The 17,115-nt window shown below is 38.0% G+C and overlaps 1 protein-coding gene across 8 annotated transcripts in view; it reads right to left on the minus strand.

The window, feature by feature from the left end:
* Window positions 1–3,234: 3,234 nt before the first annotated feature.
* ANO1 (anoctamin 1) overlaps window positions 3,235–17,115 on the minus strand; it is a 77,871-nt gene continuing 63,990 nt past the window's right edge. For all 8 annotated transcript variants that reach the window (XM_048058602.2, XM_048058601.2, XM_066997231.1 and 5 more), the window contains 11 exons: window positions 16,276–16,350; window positions 15,229–15,430; window positions 14,405–14,516; window positions 13,644–13,701; window positions 13,435–13,535; window positions 12,808–12,953; window positions 11,329–11,481; window positions 10,513–10,565; window positions 8,836–9,020; window positions 6,893–6,998; window positions 3,235–5,884 (listed from right to left, as the gene is read on the minus strand). In XM_048058602.2, coding sequence (XP_047914559.1) covers window positions 5,624–5,884; window positions 6,893–6,998; window positions 8,836–9,020; window positions 10,513–10,565; window positions 11,329–11,481; window positions 12,808–12,953; window positions 13,435–13,535; window positions 13,644–13,701; window positions 14,405–14,516; window positions 15,229–15,430; window positions 16,276–16,350 — 1,452 coding nt within the window. In that variant the 3' untranslated portion in view covers window positions 3,235–5,623. The remainder of the gene's footprint in view (window positions 5,885–6,892; window positions 6,999–8,835; window positions 9,021–10,512; window positions 10,566–11,328; window positions 11,482–12,807; window positions 12,954–13,434; window positions 13,536–13,643; window positions 13,702–14,404; window positions 14,517–15,228; window positions 15,431–16,275; window positions 16,351–17,115) is intronic.

The raw sequence follows: 17,115 nt of genomic DNA on the forward strand, positions 1-17,115 counted from the left end.
GTCAAAAGTCTTTTCTTCCTCTCTTCCCTATCTGCCACTCTTCCCTAGCCTCTATACTTCAACTAGGAAAGATGGCTATTCTTTCATTTAGAAGTAAAAATATGGAATAACCTTCTCTTCCATTCTAAGAAAGTTGGCTTCACTATGCAAGTTTAACTCTTGCTCTGAAAAATGGGCTTTGTTAAGCTTTTAAATTTGTCTGCACAATACTTTATGTTTTGATTCTTTTTCTCATGAGGATCTTGATTGGTACATTTCCCATTTTGGCACAAATTTTCTCATACATGTGGTACTAAGTAAGATGAAGGCTGTGGCCTCAAAAACCTTCATACTTGTGTAACTAGCTAAGTTAACATGACCGTGTAATGTCTTAGATTTTCTCAGCCCTTTTCCTCATGGAAACTAACACAACGGTATGTAGAACTCTACTGCTTACACAACTCATGTGCATCAATATATTTTGGCTTTAGCTGACCCTCTGGGTTATGATAGTACCATAAAGCGAGTACTAAGAATTTTTATTAGAAGTGGAACCAATCATTCAGTAAGCCATGCTTAGTCTTGCATGGAGTATATTGAAGTCAAAGGGAGTCAAAGAAAACATTTTCCTTGGCTTCAAGTGGCCTCGAATAAGGCTGCATGCATGGCATTAAAAATTAAGGAAGAGCTTAAAATTAAAAAGCCACTTTTATAGTTTTGTCTTCAGAAAGGCCTGTTCAGCTAAAAAAAGAAGGGGAAAAAAGGAACATTATTTTTTCTGTGCTATACTAAAAATGGCATATTGTGTTTTGTCATGGAATAAATTGTACTTGTGTGTGAAAAGAATTGAATCAGAGCTTGAATGGAATCCATATAAATTTTAGGATATGTTTTCTTCAGTGGCAAAAGGGAAAATAATTGTTTACTTTGAAAACTTCATAGGGAAATATAAATGTGCTAAAGTGATCTACAAAACTTCAGGAGAGTTTGGACTCCTGAGGTAACAAGATGAAAAGTAAATTATTTCATTATCTTTTATTGGAAATCAGAACAGCCTATGTGATCATTAACAGCTCAGCACCAGAGAGAACTGAGGGCTTAAAAATAGAAATGTATCTGTGCCTTGACTTGAGACTTATTCACCCTTAAGCTATTTAAGACTGCAAAATATTTGTAACACAGTCTCTTAGAAACACAATGACATTGAAATTCAGAAGATTCAGACTTGTACTGTCAACACAATAGGGTGCATGTGATTTCCTCCTCAGATGTACCAACTGAAATTCTGCCTTTTACACAAACTTTGGGTAGCAAAAAGCAAACACTGTATTTTATCAATAGTTGAAGAGAAATGTTCTACTTAGCAACTTCCAACTGTAATATTTCCTACTACTGTCTGTATCTGCATCTTCTCATGAAGACCTCCACTCTATAACTAAATAAACCACTATAATTATTTCCCTGTTTAAATTTTTTTTTTTTTTTAATGAAGGAAGCAAGGGAGCTGGGATATGGGGTTTTGTACTTACAACTTTTTTGGCAGAAGCATGTCAAAAACAGTTTGCATACAAGTCACGGAGATGTCATCAAATCAATACTGAATTTCGCTGACAAGATGGATACAATATCACTATCTTTCTTCAAGCCTGTCCCATATGGTAGCTGCAAGTCACCATGAAAACTGCTGTTTTCAGTTATTTCTTGGTCACTTCCAGTTCCCTGCTTCTCTGCATTATCTTTCTTGCCCCCTCCCCCCACCCCCCAGCATAATTCTTACTCAAATTTGCTATTGGTAAAAACAAAGCTTGTTTCTGCTTGCATCACAAATATGAAAAAAAAAAAAAACTTTCATGAAAAGTAACACAACAACAGTGCAAATCTCTTTATGGAAGATATTGTCTTATATCTCATGAACTCAACTTGATAGGTTTGTCTTTAAGAACTGAGAAAACCAAACCCGTTTCCAAATAGGCAGTGATTTACCTGCTCCTACAAAAGTTACACAGAACGATGAAAAGTATTTCGGTGCAGAATTTTATGTTTGATATGGATTATTGCTTAACTCAATGACGCATCTTTTGTAGAAAACTAAGGTCTTACATTTGTTTGGATAGCAAACAAATCCAAACATGATATGAACTGACTGAAGTGAGACTACTCATGCTCCAAAGGAAGTATTTTGCCTGATATGTTGTACCTAGCTCCTACAATTTAACAGCTGCAAGATCTTGAGAGTAGTCTAGGAATAGATTTTCATAGACATTATCTCCGAACAGAATTCCCACCTTCTAAATTAAATTCAATTACAGCTAGAGGTATTAATATTTTCTGTTAAGAAAGGAAAAATTGGCATGAAGCTTCACTCTTAGCCTTCTAACAACAGTTAAAAAAAAAAAAAAAGGAAACTGTAAGCCAGACTCTGTGTCCAACTCTGCTTGTACAGGTCTCACAGCGCAATAAAAATGTGAACAACTCAGCACAGCTTTTCTGCTTCCTGTGCTGTGTCACTTCAGGGCTGTCACTCAGCAGTGTGTGGTCAAGGGAATCACTGAGTTTTGTTACTTTAGTTTTACCATTCATACTTTTTTTTTTTCTGAAAATGAATACATTTTTCAATTTAAACAGAGAAACCAAGCAGTATTCTTCCTTGTTATGAGCCCACTTTAAATGTTTTAGTGAATACTCTTACACACTATATTTAGTTAAATACCTATGACCAACGTAAAAAGAAAATGAAAGCTCCCAGGATAGGATTCTTCACTGAATGTTGAGTGTATGCACCATCTATGTCTGTGCTAGAAGCCAAATCCCCCTTTGTGCTCATGGAGATGGGAACATCTAAGGTGGGATGCATTGAATCTCAAAGTGTGATTTGATCCCACTCGATCCCACAAATCTAGAGCAACTACAACACAAGATTTGCAATCTGAGTTGTTAGGAAGATGTCTATAAATCAAGTAGTTAATACCTGATAAAAATCAAGTAATAAAAAGCCCATCTCTATTCTGGTCTCTGTTGTCTGAGTACACAAGGAGCACTGACTGCAAAAGGTATCAAAGATCCAGTTTTAGGCAAACTGTAACATAAGTTACTATATTTCTCCAGTCTAATAGTACTCATAGTTGCACACAGAGCACAAAGAGGATTGGGAACAGAAGCTGTCCCACAGGAGAAACTCTAGCAGATTTAAGTTTATTTCAAATAAATGTTCAAATGAGAAAAAAAAAAAAAGAAGAAAAGAAAAACGAACTAAAAGAGATTTAGTAGATATTTACTTTTCTTAAAAAATGATTCCATGAAAGAGTTTTATATTTATCTAAGTAGTAATACAGTTTTTATATACAAAATTCCATTTCAAACAATTTACTGTACAAAAGAAAGTATAAGCCACTGTTACTATTTCATGATTTCAGCAAACAATGAAAAATTCTGATAAGTATGTGTTCAGGATATAGTTCTACCATTTACAGGAATGTCAGTATTAAGCTGGGAACACTTTCAGATAAGTATTTACAGATGAAATTCCCCTAGAGGAAGTTCCCTATGATGTCTCTTCAGAATAGGTAGTTCATGTTTGGCTTTCTTCTGGATCTTTTGGGCTACCAAAGGATGAGAAAAAGAACACTTCTTCAACAGGATTTACCTAATTTATTTGCACTCATATTTCTACTGCAGTCCATGGGTCTGATCTTGTAAATGTTTACTGCCAGGAATAATGCTTATTGTGTGAATATACCAGGCAGGATTTGGCCCTATAGTTGTAAGATACCATAAATTACAAATTTTAAAAATAGTGACATTCCTGCAAGTCAAAATACAACAGAAACAAGAGTTAACAAAATATAAGCCCTTTATTAATAAAAATCTTTGGTTGAATCAATATTTTAAATAAGTTTCAAGAATATTTGGTTAATACCATTTTCTTTCTTCCACATAATATCTTTTCTGGTATCTTCTTTGGACAGACTACAGAAAAATATCAAGTTTATTACATACTTTAAAACAAATAAATATATCAAAAGCTAGATATGGCTTTTTTTTTTTTTAAGTTCTAGCATTAATCTTTAAATTAGTTTGGCAAAGGGAAAAAAAAGGAAAAAGAAACAAGTAACTGAAAACAGTCTTGACGTCGTTTGGTTTTGTAACAAACCATACAGTAGTTAGACTTTAAAGAAATCTTTACATTTTATTTTATTCAGTTTTATATTCATAATGCAAGTGCCATGGACAAGACAAAGCGATAAAAGAAATGAGGTTAATTGCACCAATATTATTTGGAAGTGCAGTTTATCATTTGACAAAGCAAAACTAAAATGTACTATACTTAAAAAGATTTGAACTGATGGGATTTAGATAGGCTTCTTAAGTAAAGATTTTAGACTTGTACTTTAAGGAAGCTCTTTGTATAAAAGATAGGGTATTTTAAGACAAAAGAAAAGTCCTGTAACTAACTGAAGGTCTGGTCCTGTAGCCCCATTGCAGGCAAAACTTCCATTAAAGACAGTAAGTGGTACATGTTTTGGACTTACTCCTCTGGCATAGCTTCTGGGAAATGCCATTCAGCAGTTCAAAGTCTGCAGGGGAAACTGGCTGTGAAAGATGCGCGCAGACTCCCGTCTCCTGCAGAGCATAAAGGGCTACAGAGAAAAACCTGGCTAAGAAAGGGATGTGCTAAAACAACGGGAAAAAGGGATTCTCCTCAGCAAGAATGGTGTCCGAGTACTAGGCAGGGCAGTGTGACTCACTGCAGCTCTACATGTGCTCATTAATTCAGGGCATTTACCAAAATACTCCATGGTAATCAACCTGCTGGGAAGATCTCCCAGATTGTGCTGCTGCCACCTTGCTATGAGCTAGGAGCCTCTGGAGGACCACTCAAACACACGTGATGCAGTCTGGGGCACCAAGGTAGCTTCCACCACATCGGTTGTTCATTGGTAAGAAGGACTCTTCCAGATCCACTTTCCTGATGCTTGTGAAGAGAGCAGTGCTCAGCGGAGGTGTCAGGCACACAGCAGAATGCCACAAGTGCCCCAGGCATGTGTTTGACTCTAAAGCTCAATGGGAGCTTTGTTTCAGACCTGCGGGTTCATAGATGTCTGCTAGCAGAGCTACACCATATCTTTGAAAGCAAGTAAGTCTGGTAAACTTTGCACGGTTCCTCTCCTCTCCTGCCAAAAGGAATACTAGGGCACACTCTAAAGCTGATTTTGCATACAAAGTTGTCCCACATACTTGCAAGCCAAGGGCTCCAAAAATATTTTAAATTAGTAGTAGTATTATTACTTAAAATTTACCTTTAATTATTTAGTTGTCTAAGTTCAAATTCTTAGAGAATATCTCTATCAAGATGTACTAAGTGCATTTATTAATGCACATCAATGTCAATAGTGTTATCTAATGATGACATACAAAAATTCCCTGCATTACTGCTTGTGCAAAAGAGAAAAAAAAAACACAACACATTATCAGAAATAGATCATGGTCCTCCCCATTTGTAAGAAGAGCATTTCTCACAAAAATGGGAGTAAAATGGCAGCACATCCTTCAACATGCACCAGGTTGTCCATTTGTCAAGTCCTGCCCTTTACATGATGGCTTATGTAACAGTGGAATGCCCCAACATGCTCAACTGCCTCCTCTTCTATACGTCAACAGGATACGAGTGGCAGGAGGACAAGCTCCCACTGTGGCTCCTGGAGAGTCTGGGGCTGTGATTGTTACAGTTTTCACCTTTTTTCTTGTCCTTGTCTTTCCAGGTTTCCAGCATTTGCAGCTTCCCTTGCTCTTCTCTCATGAAGACCTCGACCATGAGAACCTTCTCTTTATGAATCTGCTGACTAATGTCCTTGGGAATGTCTGGGATAATCCAGTCAACAAAGTCACTCATAAACATGACCAAGTTCTGAAAAGTAAATTGTGAGAAAACATCAGCAAGGTCAAATGCAAGGATGACTGTAAGGAAGGGGGCCATTTTCAGTGTATTTGAGAAGGAAGAATGAAGAAAGGACAATATTTGAGTTGGGCTCAACTGCATGTCGCAAATGTGATACTGAGCCAAATCTACCCCGACTTCCTGTTCATCCTAGAAGTAGACAAAAATGGCAGGCACAGATCTCTATGATTTAAGTACAAATATGATCATAGCTATTTGGAAATCAAAAGGAAATACTGTAACTGATAAATAAAGATTAACATCAGCAAGGCAGAAGCACATAGCAAGAGGTAAAACGAAAGATGGCAAAAAAAAAACCATTCCAGTTAAATGTTTCTGATTTAAAATCTTGGTTCCATGAAAGGGAAGTGTTTCACATTAAAATATGTATTTTGTTGAAAAAGGAATAAAAGTTTTGAAATAAGTTGTTTAGATAAGGCAGAATTAAACATTTGTATCACAATAACTAGCATCACTGTTGTGACTGAACAATGTCACAGTAAAAAATTGCAAGATTCTTTTCACTAAAAGAATTGCAAGATGCCTTCTTGTTCAGAGGTGAGATAAAATACAATTGGGAAATTTTGGAAATTTCATTTCTGGGCTAGGTCTAGACATTATTTTGGAAGAAATTTATGCTTCTTCACTATACATGTTGATGTCCTGCTGGAGAAACTGGTGGGACCTAATTAGAACCAGTCTTGTGCTTTCTTGCTCACTAAGGTCATTAAGTTGCTTCTGGATCAAACCAGTTCAGGGAATCACTGAGGACAAAGCCACTGGGGATACATCTGGATTGTATGGGAGGCAGCAGGAATGTGAACAAGGATGGGCAAATTCCTTTGATTTTGCAGGAAAGAGCTGTGAAAGAAGATACTTTCTTTGGCCTAGTAACTTCTTTCCAAAGGCGGCTTGCTCTATTTAGCTGAAGAGATATGGTAACTTTTTCATATAAAAAGTGCAAGCAGTAGAACATACCTGGAAAACTATCACAAATGCTAATCTTGCTGCTAGGACAGCCCAGAAATCCTTTGAAATGTCATACTTGTTTTCAGACCAGGGGGGTTCTCGGTAATCTTTGTATCTGCAAAACAAGACTCAGTAGATTAGTGATGTCATTCAAACATTTTAGCACAATGAGGAATTAACACCAAATGGTTGAACAGTAGATCAAACCATCTAAATGCGAGTTTGCTATGACAGCAGTGCTCTATATAACCTCTCACAAACAAGTTACAGCTGAAAGCCTCACACAGCCTTCAAGTTTTAGTCAAAATTAAAGGTCTGCAATCTTAATACCCTCTGATTATTACAAATAATATAAACTCTGCATAAAGATGGAGTAAACTACACAGCTCAAATTGTTTCTTGGTTTTAAAACTCAACTTTCAATGAAAATAAATTAACATTTTTCAGACTAATATTAAAGATGAAAATACAGATTCAGGTTCATAATGTATGCTATACTATATGGTGTTCTGCTTAGTTCATGACTCACAAAAGACCACCACCAAATTCTGCTGTATAGACAGAATATGACAATTTTGCCTTAGCTGTGGCTTCCAGAAAATCTATGAGCTAATCAACAATAACCTGTTAGGAATGGGACCAAAACCACCACCAACAACAAAAAACATTACATTTAAACCACAGCATCCTGTCAGTACTTCGCAAGAATTAGGGCTTCATATTTTCAAATGATTTAAAAATCCCTGGAAAATGGGAGAAATGATGAAATGGGAAGAGGAAAGGCTGTGACTAGAAGGCAGATAAAGCTGCTGTTTTGACAAAGGACTTTGCCACTAACACTTCCCTTCTTTAAGTTTTGTGCTAGAAACATGTTTGCCAACCTAATTTATCCTCTGTCCAAAGATCACGAGAAGGAAATCAGGAGAAATTAAAAGCAAACAAAGCTAATACATGTACAATTTTGGTTGTTTTTGTCTTTTATCTCAGAGTGATTTTTCAGCTTAGCAGTCATTTCAGCCTATCAAGCTTGCACTATGACAATTTATAAAGAATATAAATTTTAAAATAATACAACTATAAAGGTGTTTTGTTTCCTGGTCAGTCTGTGTAATTTTTCAGTGTATGTATACCAAATAATCTTTCTTTTTATCTTTTTCTCTGTTGGTATGTCTCTTCTGCCCCTTCTTGCCCCCATTTCTCTGTATTATTTAGTCTTTTGGTTTTTGCTGTTCCAAGTGCTTCCACTGTTACATTTGGCTTTGGTCCCCAATTATAAGCTTGAAAACATTTGCTTTGAAGGTGATGCATATCTAAGGAAGCCCAGGCAAAGCACACATTTCAGTACTGACTTAGATTACTTGATAGACTGAAATATGCAAACAATAATTTGTCTTTAACAATTAAAATAATACGTAGAAATCATTACAGGCGTGCACATTTCCTGTACAATCACACTTTAAGTGGGTCTTAAGTTCCAGTGCAGATAAGGCTGCTGTTACTGTCATCAGGAATTTCTACAGAAACCAGATAAGAAGAGGTATACTATGATGTCACAGTCATTGTATCAGTAGCATGTGATACAACACCGTGACATCAGACTAACACCATTTCGTTCCCTTAAAGTGTCATTAAGCTGTTTATTGTTATTTATCTCCTTTCCTGAAAAAGGGAATACATAATCGTAAAAATCTTTACACTGACAAACACGGAATTTGATAATGCTACTCTTTATTTCCCAAAATAAGCAGTACGTCATATTCAGGGTTTGTGGTTGCTTAATCTGTAAGGCAAGTCTTTCAAGGCAACAGCTCTACCTGACAGAAAACCCTACCAAGGTGCTCAAAAGGTATTGAAAGTACAAGGGACCAAGGTCTACCCCAGGAATGTAAGAATTTGTCATGTTCTTAACCAGCTGGGAAAACACTTAAAATTATTATCATTCAAGAGAGTACCTGCATATCTGAACCTCGTAGCCAAGATCCATGGGGTCATTTGGAGCTGTTCCTGCTTGAAAATCGCTGACATTAAAAGAGGATAGTGTATGGTTCACGAAGCCATGCATGGTGCCATTCTCACTGTACATATACAGGTACACGAGGCGTGGAATGAAGTCGGATGTGAATGAGATCACAAATGCCTAAGCCATAAGAGTAGAGAATGAGCGCAATATTCAGGCACTGTTTAAGTTAATAATACACTCAAGTATGTCTTGCCCACACCGCTTGCACAAATCAGGATGGTCAGATAGGGGCTGCTGCAGAAAACAAAAGGGGGAGTGCAGCCCACAGGTCCCTGAAAACGGAGCATTTACTGCTGTAACAAGGTGGTATTTACTGTTGACAATTTTGAGCTGCAGGACACGACATGGAGCAGTTCCACGTTGACTGAAATTTCTGTGTGGTAACAACCTGAACTCTCCGGAGCATGAAGGTGTCGCACCCCCAGCATCAGAGCAAAGCAAAATAATCTGCTGTTTCCCTGCGCCCCAACCACGACTTGACCCTCATGCATCGTATAAAGCCTAACCGATTGATTTACGTGGTCTGTTTTGCTTTTCTGCAAACAACTTACAGTCAGTTGAATCTTTAAATTCTCATTGCATTGCAGAAGCCCATTAACTTTGTGTGTTCTTTAGCTCTACCAAAGTAAAAAGATGAGCAGACTGAGCCAGTTTTATTTTATGGTCACAAAAGTTCCATGTTTGGTTATTTAAAAAGGTTTTACAAAAATGTCGTACACAAAAAGCAGAACAGCCAAGTCAGAGGATTTGTTCACAACTCTCGCTGTTCTCGTTTATCATTACTGTGAAACATTCTCATTGGTATAAGTCTCATGTACACGTGGAACAAACACAGTACAAAATGTTTTACTTATTTTATGATAAAGAGGGATAGTACATAGATCAAAGAGAAAATAACACTGGATAATGATGAAGAGAGATTACAAGGAAGAAAAGAGAAAAATAGAGAAATTATTTCCAAAGGAAAAGAGGAGAAATGGTAAAGACAAGTAAGGCAGCATCCTAAATAACCACCAGCATGGTTTGGCCGTAGAAGACCAGACACCTGCTGGCAAAGCTAAGGGATTTCCACTCTGGACAATATGGAGAAAATGAGAGGGCACGTCCACACATGGTGATAAGCCCTGAGTGGCTGCTATTTTGCTGCATTACGAACATGTTTTCAGCTTGCCATTCTTTATTTTTCATCTTTCCCCAGGCATGGTGCAATGAGGATGATGAAAGTAGATGTATATTTATCTAGGATAATAGAAATTAATATAATGGAAGGAAAGTGAGAGATAATCTGTTCTTATAGCCACAAAATACAACTTTTCTGAAGAATCAAGATGATGCAAGAAATGCTGATATTAAGGTGGGCTTTCCTAAGGGATAGGACATTCAATGTGGAATTAACCAAAAATATCTTCATTGATTTTCAGAGCTGAGTGAGAGCAAAACTGTCACGACCTTAAAGTAAACACTGGATCTGATTCTCTAATATTTTAGCAAATTTCTAAATCACATACTTTCACTGAATTTGAGGGATTTAAGCTGAAACTAAACTAATGGAGCCAAATGGAAAAGCCAGCCTACTGAAGTAAAATTGCATTTGTGCAGAATTACTTACATTTATTATGACAGCAAGCTTTCCTATGCCCCGGAGGATATTATACCAGATTCCTAAGGGAGGAAACAAACTTATGAATATCACGCCAGTCATTAAAATTAAATAAATTATATTTTCAGTTAACAGTGCTAGGACTGTGCCAAACTAGAGTTATATTTTAAATAAAAAATAGCAATTTATAAGAGATTAATTAAAAGACCTGCAAGCAAAGTGAGCCCAACTCTGTCTTTCAAAGCTATACTTAAGCACCTTTTTTTTTTTTTTTTTTTTTAAGGTTCTGAGGGAAGGGGAGGACTGGTTTGCTGCTGCCTTATGACTGCAGAGCCAGCTTCTGGCTGGCCTCACCCACAGCTTTCCAGCTTCAAGAATAAGTAGAGATAAACGTCATTTGAGTGGGGACGAAGAGCCACGTTTACCCACAGACATTCAAGTCTTCTCTCTTTCCCCTGTGTATTTCTCCAGCCCAGTCCAGAGCTGTTATATGCAGAAATTTTTGCTTCTGCAAGAAAACCGCACTGCTAGGAAGAACAGTTGGTGTGCAGAACCATGCAAGATATTTCACTATTGTATTGATCACTTTGATTTGAAAAATGATATTTATCTAATAAAATATTAATCTGAATTTAAAGCACTGGTCTTTCTATTTTGAAAATAAAGTCTTGATAAGTTATGACAGTTCACAGTTAAGCCACAGTCTAATGTTTTGAATTGTCCTATAAATATCTTCCTGTTAATGAGACTAACTCAGCATAATAATATCCTGCCATCAATCCAGGAACAAACAAGCAGGGAGTCTGTGCAGCAATGCACACTTACCTATATCCTTTGCTCTGACTGCTACCGGTCTCCTCAGCTCTGTAACAAATTTTTTTGCATCTAAACGGATTTCAATGATGTTGTTCAACAAAGCAAACAGAGGTGCCAGTGGGAAGGATGCAACAAACAAGGTTACAAATCCAAACTGAATAACTGAGAAGAAAAAAAAAAAAAGAGGAGAATTTCAGTGGATTTGGTGTGTATTTGTCAAATGCATCCATCATCATGTCAGTGCCATTTCACCAAATTCTAACAAAATGACACTTGCTGGGAGACTAAATTGCATTTTCTGCATGAGGCACTGTTTGCCTGGCTGCTGCTCCATTCAGGCACTTAAGGGCCAACTGCCCCTCTTGCAAAAGCCGGGGCTGGTGAGGCAAGACCCAAAAAGTGACCAGAAAGACAGAGAAGCTCCTAACACAGCTTCCCTGTGGGCAATGCTGGCACAGCCCCTGTGCGCCTCTGGCAGGGCAGGGGCAAGGGGACGCTGTGCCACCAGCTGCAGCAGGACTAGTCACGCTCATGTCATACTCATCCCATTACTTCTTTAGTCACATCTTTCTCCTCCTGCTACTTACCCTGCTGATCTCACTAACTGCATATTTTCTAATTGTTAGCTGCTGGTAACATAGCCTTGCAGTCTGCAGTACTAAATTTCAATCTGTTTCAACCACTCTGAACACCAAGATATTCTAATTCACCTCTGTATTTGCCAGGCATGCCCACTTTGGGTATTAGTGTATTTCATTATTCTTTTCCAATATTTTTGCCTAGTCATTCCTGAAAACACTAAACAAGGTTGCTCTTCTAAGACTGACCCTTCAGGAACCTCAGATACTATCACAAACAGCATTATACAGAGCAGTCTTTTCCGCTTTTCCAAGATGGCATGGTGGAAAAGAAATGTAGTCTTAGGACCTCAATAAGGCAGACCTGATATCCAGTGCTTAAATTCCGTATCAATCGCTCAAGATGATACATTACTTGCAACACAATCTATGTAATCTGTCAAGTACAACCTGGTCTACAGGCGCATCTCTGAGAAGATTAAGTCCAGATTTTACAAAACAGAAACAGTCTGGTGGGGGAATATACAGTGGGAACTGTCAAATCTGAATTAAATTAAATAACTTTTTTCCCTTGTAGGGTGTAATGGATGATGCAATCTGGCCCACAATCTCAGGTTTACGCTAATTATCATTGTATTTAAAACTTGACAGTAACATGTCACATAGATCAAAAGAAAGTATCTAAAATATAGTGCTAGAGATAAAGATCATGTTCACCAGATAGCACAAGTCATCTCTGAAGCAGCCCATGACTGGCTGAAATATTCTACATTCTTAGACTATACACTTTAATAATTAAACTCTGCACCATATCCACTGCCTTCCAAATCTACAGTTTGAAAACCTCAGCTCTCCAACGCATTTAGTCAGAATAATTCCGCCTGAAATGCCTTCTTTCCACCTCACTCACTCATTTCCATATATTCAGGGGTAAGTCCAGCAAAAGGCTCCAGGTTGTAGTCCACTTCATAACGCTGCTTTTTTTTCATGTGTTCCTCATGGTCTAAGGAACGCCGGCGCTTTAGTTTCATGTATCGTATAAATTTCTTCATTTTCCTGGGGGATATGGAAGTGATCCAGTTAGCGTGCAGCTCTGGTCACAATGCCCATTTTTCAGATAGATAAGGAGTGACAAGTACATTATTTCAACAGACACACTGAGCTCTGTATCTACTTTCATAAAAATTGTATGAGTGCCATGATATGCTAAAAGAAAGTATCAGGGATCAGCGTACACAGGTATTAAAACGTGGTTATGGTTAAATCACATGTTCAGAATTACACCTACTACTAGCCAGTAGGAAAACAATAGATTTCCTAACTTGTTTCAGACACATGCATTGCTGGATGTCATTACAGTGACATTGGTGCAGCTGCAAAACAGTAAGGATAAAGTATTTGCTATACGGCAGACAGAGGCTCACTGCAAAGGTCTTGCAAGGTTCTTGCCCCTTCATATCAAGGGGCCATAAATACACAGTGTGTTGTACACATCATAAAAACCACGTTTGAAAAAAAAAAAAAAGTCGCTACTTACGGGATGCCAATCTCAAATAAATTGTTCTGAATCAGCTGCTTGCCCAACATGATGATACTGAGCTGGATGCACAGCTCCATCAGGCAACCACCCGGCGCGCACTGCAGCGGAAAGAGGAAAGGGAAGTCAGGACATTTGCTGCACCTTGGCCACAGGGGAAGAGGGTGCTCACACGTGGTATGAGCACAGGCAGGGTAAAATGCAATTACCTCTTCCATTCGGAAAGAATGGAAAATGTAGACATAGTCTCCTGGACGTCCAACAAATCTAGGGCACAATGGGTAGAAATATAAAGTTCATATAGATTTTATACTTTTCATACTTGATTCCTGAAGTCATTTATGTGAAATTCTATACCTCTGGGTGGAACCACCTAATGCTTAGCCCTGAAAAAGGGAAGGTGAGCAATTAACTTGGAAGTTTTCTGTGTTTTTTTTTTGTTTTGTTTCGTTTTAAAGACTAAGTCCTGTTTACTGAGTAAACAACTCAGTAAAAACTGCAAGCCATGTGCCCTACAATAGTATAGGCACATCTTGACAGAAATCCTCTAAGGTGCAAAAAACAGGGAAAAAATCCCAAACTTAAACGTAAAATAAGAGGGATAGGAAAGAACAGCTGGGAAATAAATTATTTGGGCTTGCTTAGAAGAGTGGAGACAGTAAGCTGCCCAGGCCGAGCACTAGCTGTCAACCTCAGCCCAGTTTCCCAGGCTAACTGCATGCTCCACAATCCTTAGGAGTATGCCTGAGCACCATCCTATCACTCAGAAATCACCCCAGAGCCAGAATCTGGCTCGGACTACGTATGGGAACCCAACCTCATTTCCGTTGCATTAGCCAGACCATGCCCCATGGAGTCTATTGTCACCCATCCCAAGGTGTCTTCTTTATCACCCAGCTGTGGCCTTAACAACACTACCGCAGTCTCAAGCAACAAGCTGAAACACCGAACAGCATTTTACATTACTCACCGGCCTTTGAAAAAAGCGACATAGAAGATGGGTGTGTAAGCATTGACAAATTTCAGAAGGAAAGCCTTAAAAATCAGACGCTCTTCAAAATTCTTGTCAGTTTTTGGCACCTCTGGAACCAATGGGACATGGGTAAGAAACATTTGTTCTTATCTGAAACATTTCAAGGTGTTAAAAATATGGACTTTGGAAAACATTTTCAGCAACCCTTTAAACAAAGAGGTATATATTTGCAGAGAGGTAAAGTAACATGGCCTCACAGAGGTCAGTGGTAAATCTGCTAAGGATCCTATTGTTCAGCTCCATTACAGCAGCAACTCCAATGTCACTCCACATCTGGCAGATCTCCATGACAATCATTTGCAGAGTGGACAAGAACTGACTGAACTGAAAAGATTTCTGGACCTTTCATCACTGATGATTCTGATGTTTTGGAGATTTTTTTTTCTGTACTTTTTTTTTTTTCCACTTACAGTTTTCCATTTCTTGACATCTCTTATGCCAAGTAAACAATGGCAGAAAATGAAAGCAGTAATTTTGTGATATAGACAAGTTGAGGTCAAGAATAGGTACAGGAACTTCTGCTGTATCCCTGTCACACATAACTGGGTAAGTGATTAGTACCGTCACTGCTGAAAGACAGATTTTAAAAATAAAGCTGAATCCATGTACACTTTGATGTTTGTAAGTGACTGGTGAGACTTCTAGCCACACATTTGAATTTCCTGGGTTTGCTCACCATTTTTAAGTTAATAATGAAAGCCAGTCCTTTTGGTACTCTCATTTATAATTACTCCAACAAATACCACTTGATCTGCACCTACCGATCTGAGTTAGCCACCTTGCTATGCAGCCGTATACTTCATCCAGGATGATGATGACGACCAAATTGATGATGACAGCAGTGGCAGTGACAGTGACCCTGACGCTGGACCGGCCTGACGGAGTTGAGCTGATTGCCAGTGCTGCTGCAGTGGAGATTCTGTATATTATGACTCCAAACACTATAGCAAATGTCAGCCCCACCTGCAAGTAAGAGCAGCACAGCCCCTTATCAGAGATTTAACTATAAATACTTCGCATGGGACTTAGCCGTGACCTTAAAAAATGTGATCTCTGGGCCACAACCCAAGCCCACCAAATTCTGCATTAAGGCTCCCAGTCACCGTGACCAACTGTAGAACAGATCCTCTTTTGCTAGTAATTTGATCATCACAATCCCCTAAAAACACATGAACGAAAGGGCTTAATCCTTTTTATCCAGTTGCCACTCTGACCTACGTCTGGAATTATTTCTTTCAAAGTTTATTTTATATGTTGATGTTTTATAAGCAAATGGAAAAAAAAGACTGTTCTAATAATTAATTTTCCTCCTTTTCTTCTTCTTCTATTTTTTTCCCAATTAAACATTCTGTTTGCAATTCTCCTGTTGCATGGCATAACCTCAAATTTGACTGATTTAATTAAAAATGTTGGCAAAAAGGATTGTGATTTCCACATCAATTCTTTCAAAAAAGTTTGGCATAAGAATTATGCCATTCTCTACTTCCTGAGTACTTCCCAAGAGCACTCTGCATATGTTTTAAGCTTTGTCCCATCAGTGATGGTGGTAACCTCCATTTCTGTGCCCTCATTTTTCCCTTGCCATGTTCAGATGTGCTTATTTCTTTACTGGAATGAGATGGCAAAGCGGTACTTCAATTTCTTTAAAAGTTTCTATATTATAAAACTAATAAAACATTTGAAATTTTTAACTGGGAAAAAGTCATTGCAAACTATGGCAATTTGATAAATCTGTCACAGTATATTACTTCTGTTCTTTACAGTCATTCAGTAACATAAATTTCAGGTTTTCTCCAGGCGATGCTTACCATGAAGATAATGCCAACAAAATTGGTCAAATAGGCTGGAAAACGATCCTTCCATGTCAGCTTTTCTTTATCTGTCTGAAATTTTTTTGGGGAAAAAGGCACATTTACTAAAGATGAAGCACGTGATTTTGTACATGTGACAAAAACACAGAGGGGAACAAAAGGCTAACAAACACACACCCCGTTAGCAGATGCAAAGACACAGTGTTTACAGTTACAATTCCACACAGGCAAATTGTTTACTCCAAATCTAGGTTCAAATTTGTCAAGAGCCTGCACTGCAAGTATAAATAAAACAGATTTTTCTGTATACTTTTTGAAGGAAACATGCAAATAGCCTGTCATAAACCATGAAGTAAGATCTCTCCCACTGTTAAATATTTTATTTTGCTTTCCCTGGAAAAATTCTTCCTCTTCTTCCCTTGTCCCACCCCAGTCTGTATTTGCAGCTTTGCAATTACACAACTGGTGCCACTGAAATAAAGATTCTACCCAAAAAACTTCAGGATGAGTGTACAGTTGATGGAAGACCTTGTTTTGCAGTGCAATCCACTTCAAATTGCTTCAATGGGAGTAAGTTTTGATTACCTGACTATCCACATGGTATGTGATGGACCATGTCAATGGGAGTTAAGATACACATGTGTAGTAACAGTTTGTAGGCTATCCTAAACCCAGTCAACCATCCAGTGACTCTACCACACTGAATTTGGGGAATTAAGATTTCATTTAGAGCAGTATTGCTCATCTAGAGTCTTTCCTGAACTCTCATGCCGGGAATTGTTTCTAAACACCAGAAAGTAAACAACAAAGTAGCATTACTGAAGATGACGCACATGT

This window comes from Anser cygnoides, chromosome 5 (assembly GCF_040182565.1).
Source record: "Anser cygnoides isolate HZ-2024a breed goose chromosome 5, Taihu_goose_T2T_genome, whole genome shotgun sequence".
Lineage (NCBI taxonomy): Eukaryota > Metazoa > Chordata > Aves > Anseriformes > Anatidae > Anser > Anser cygnoides.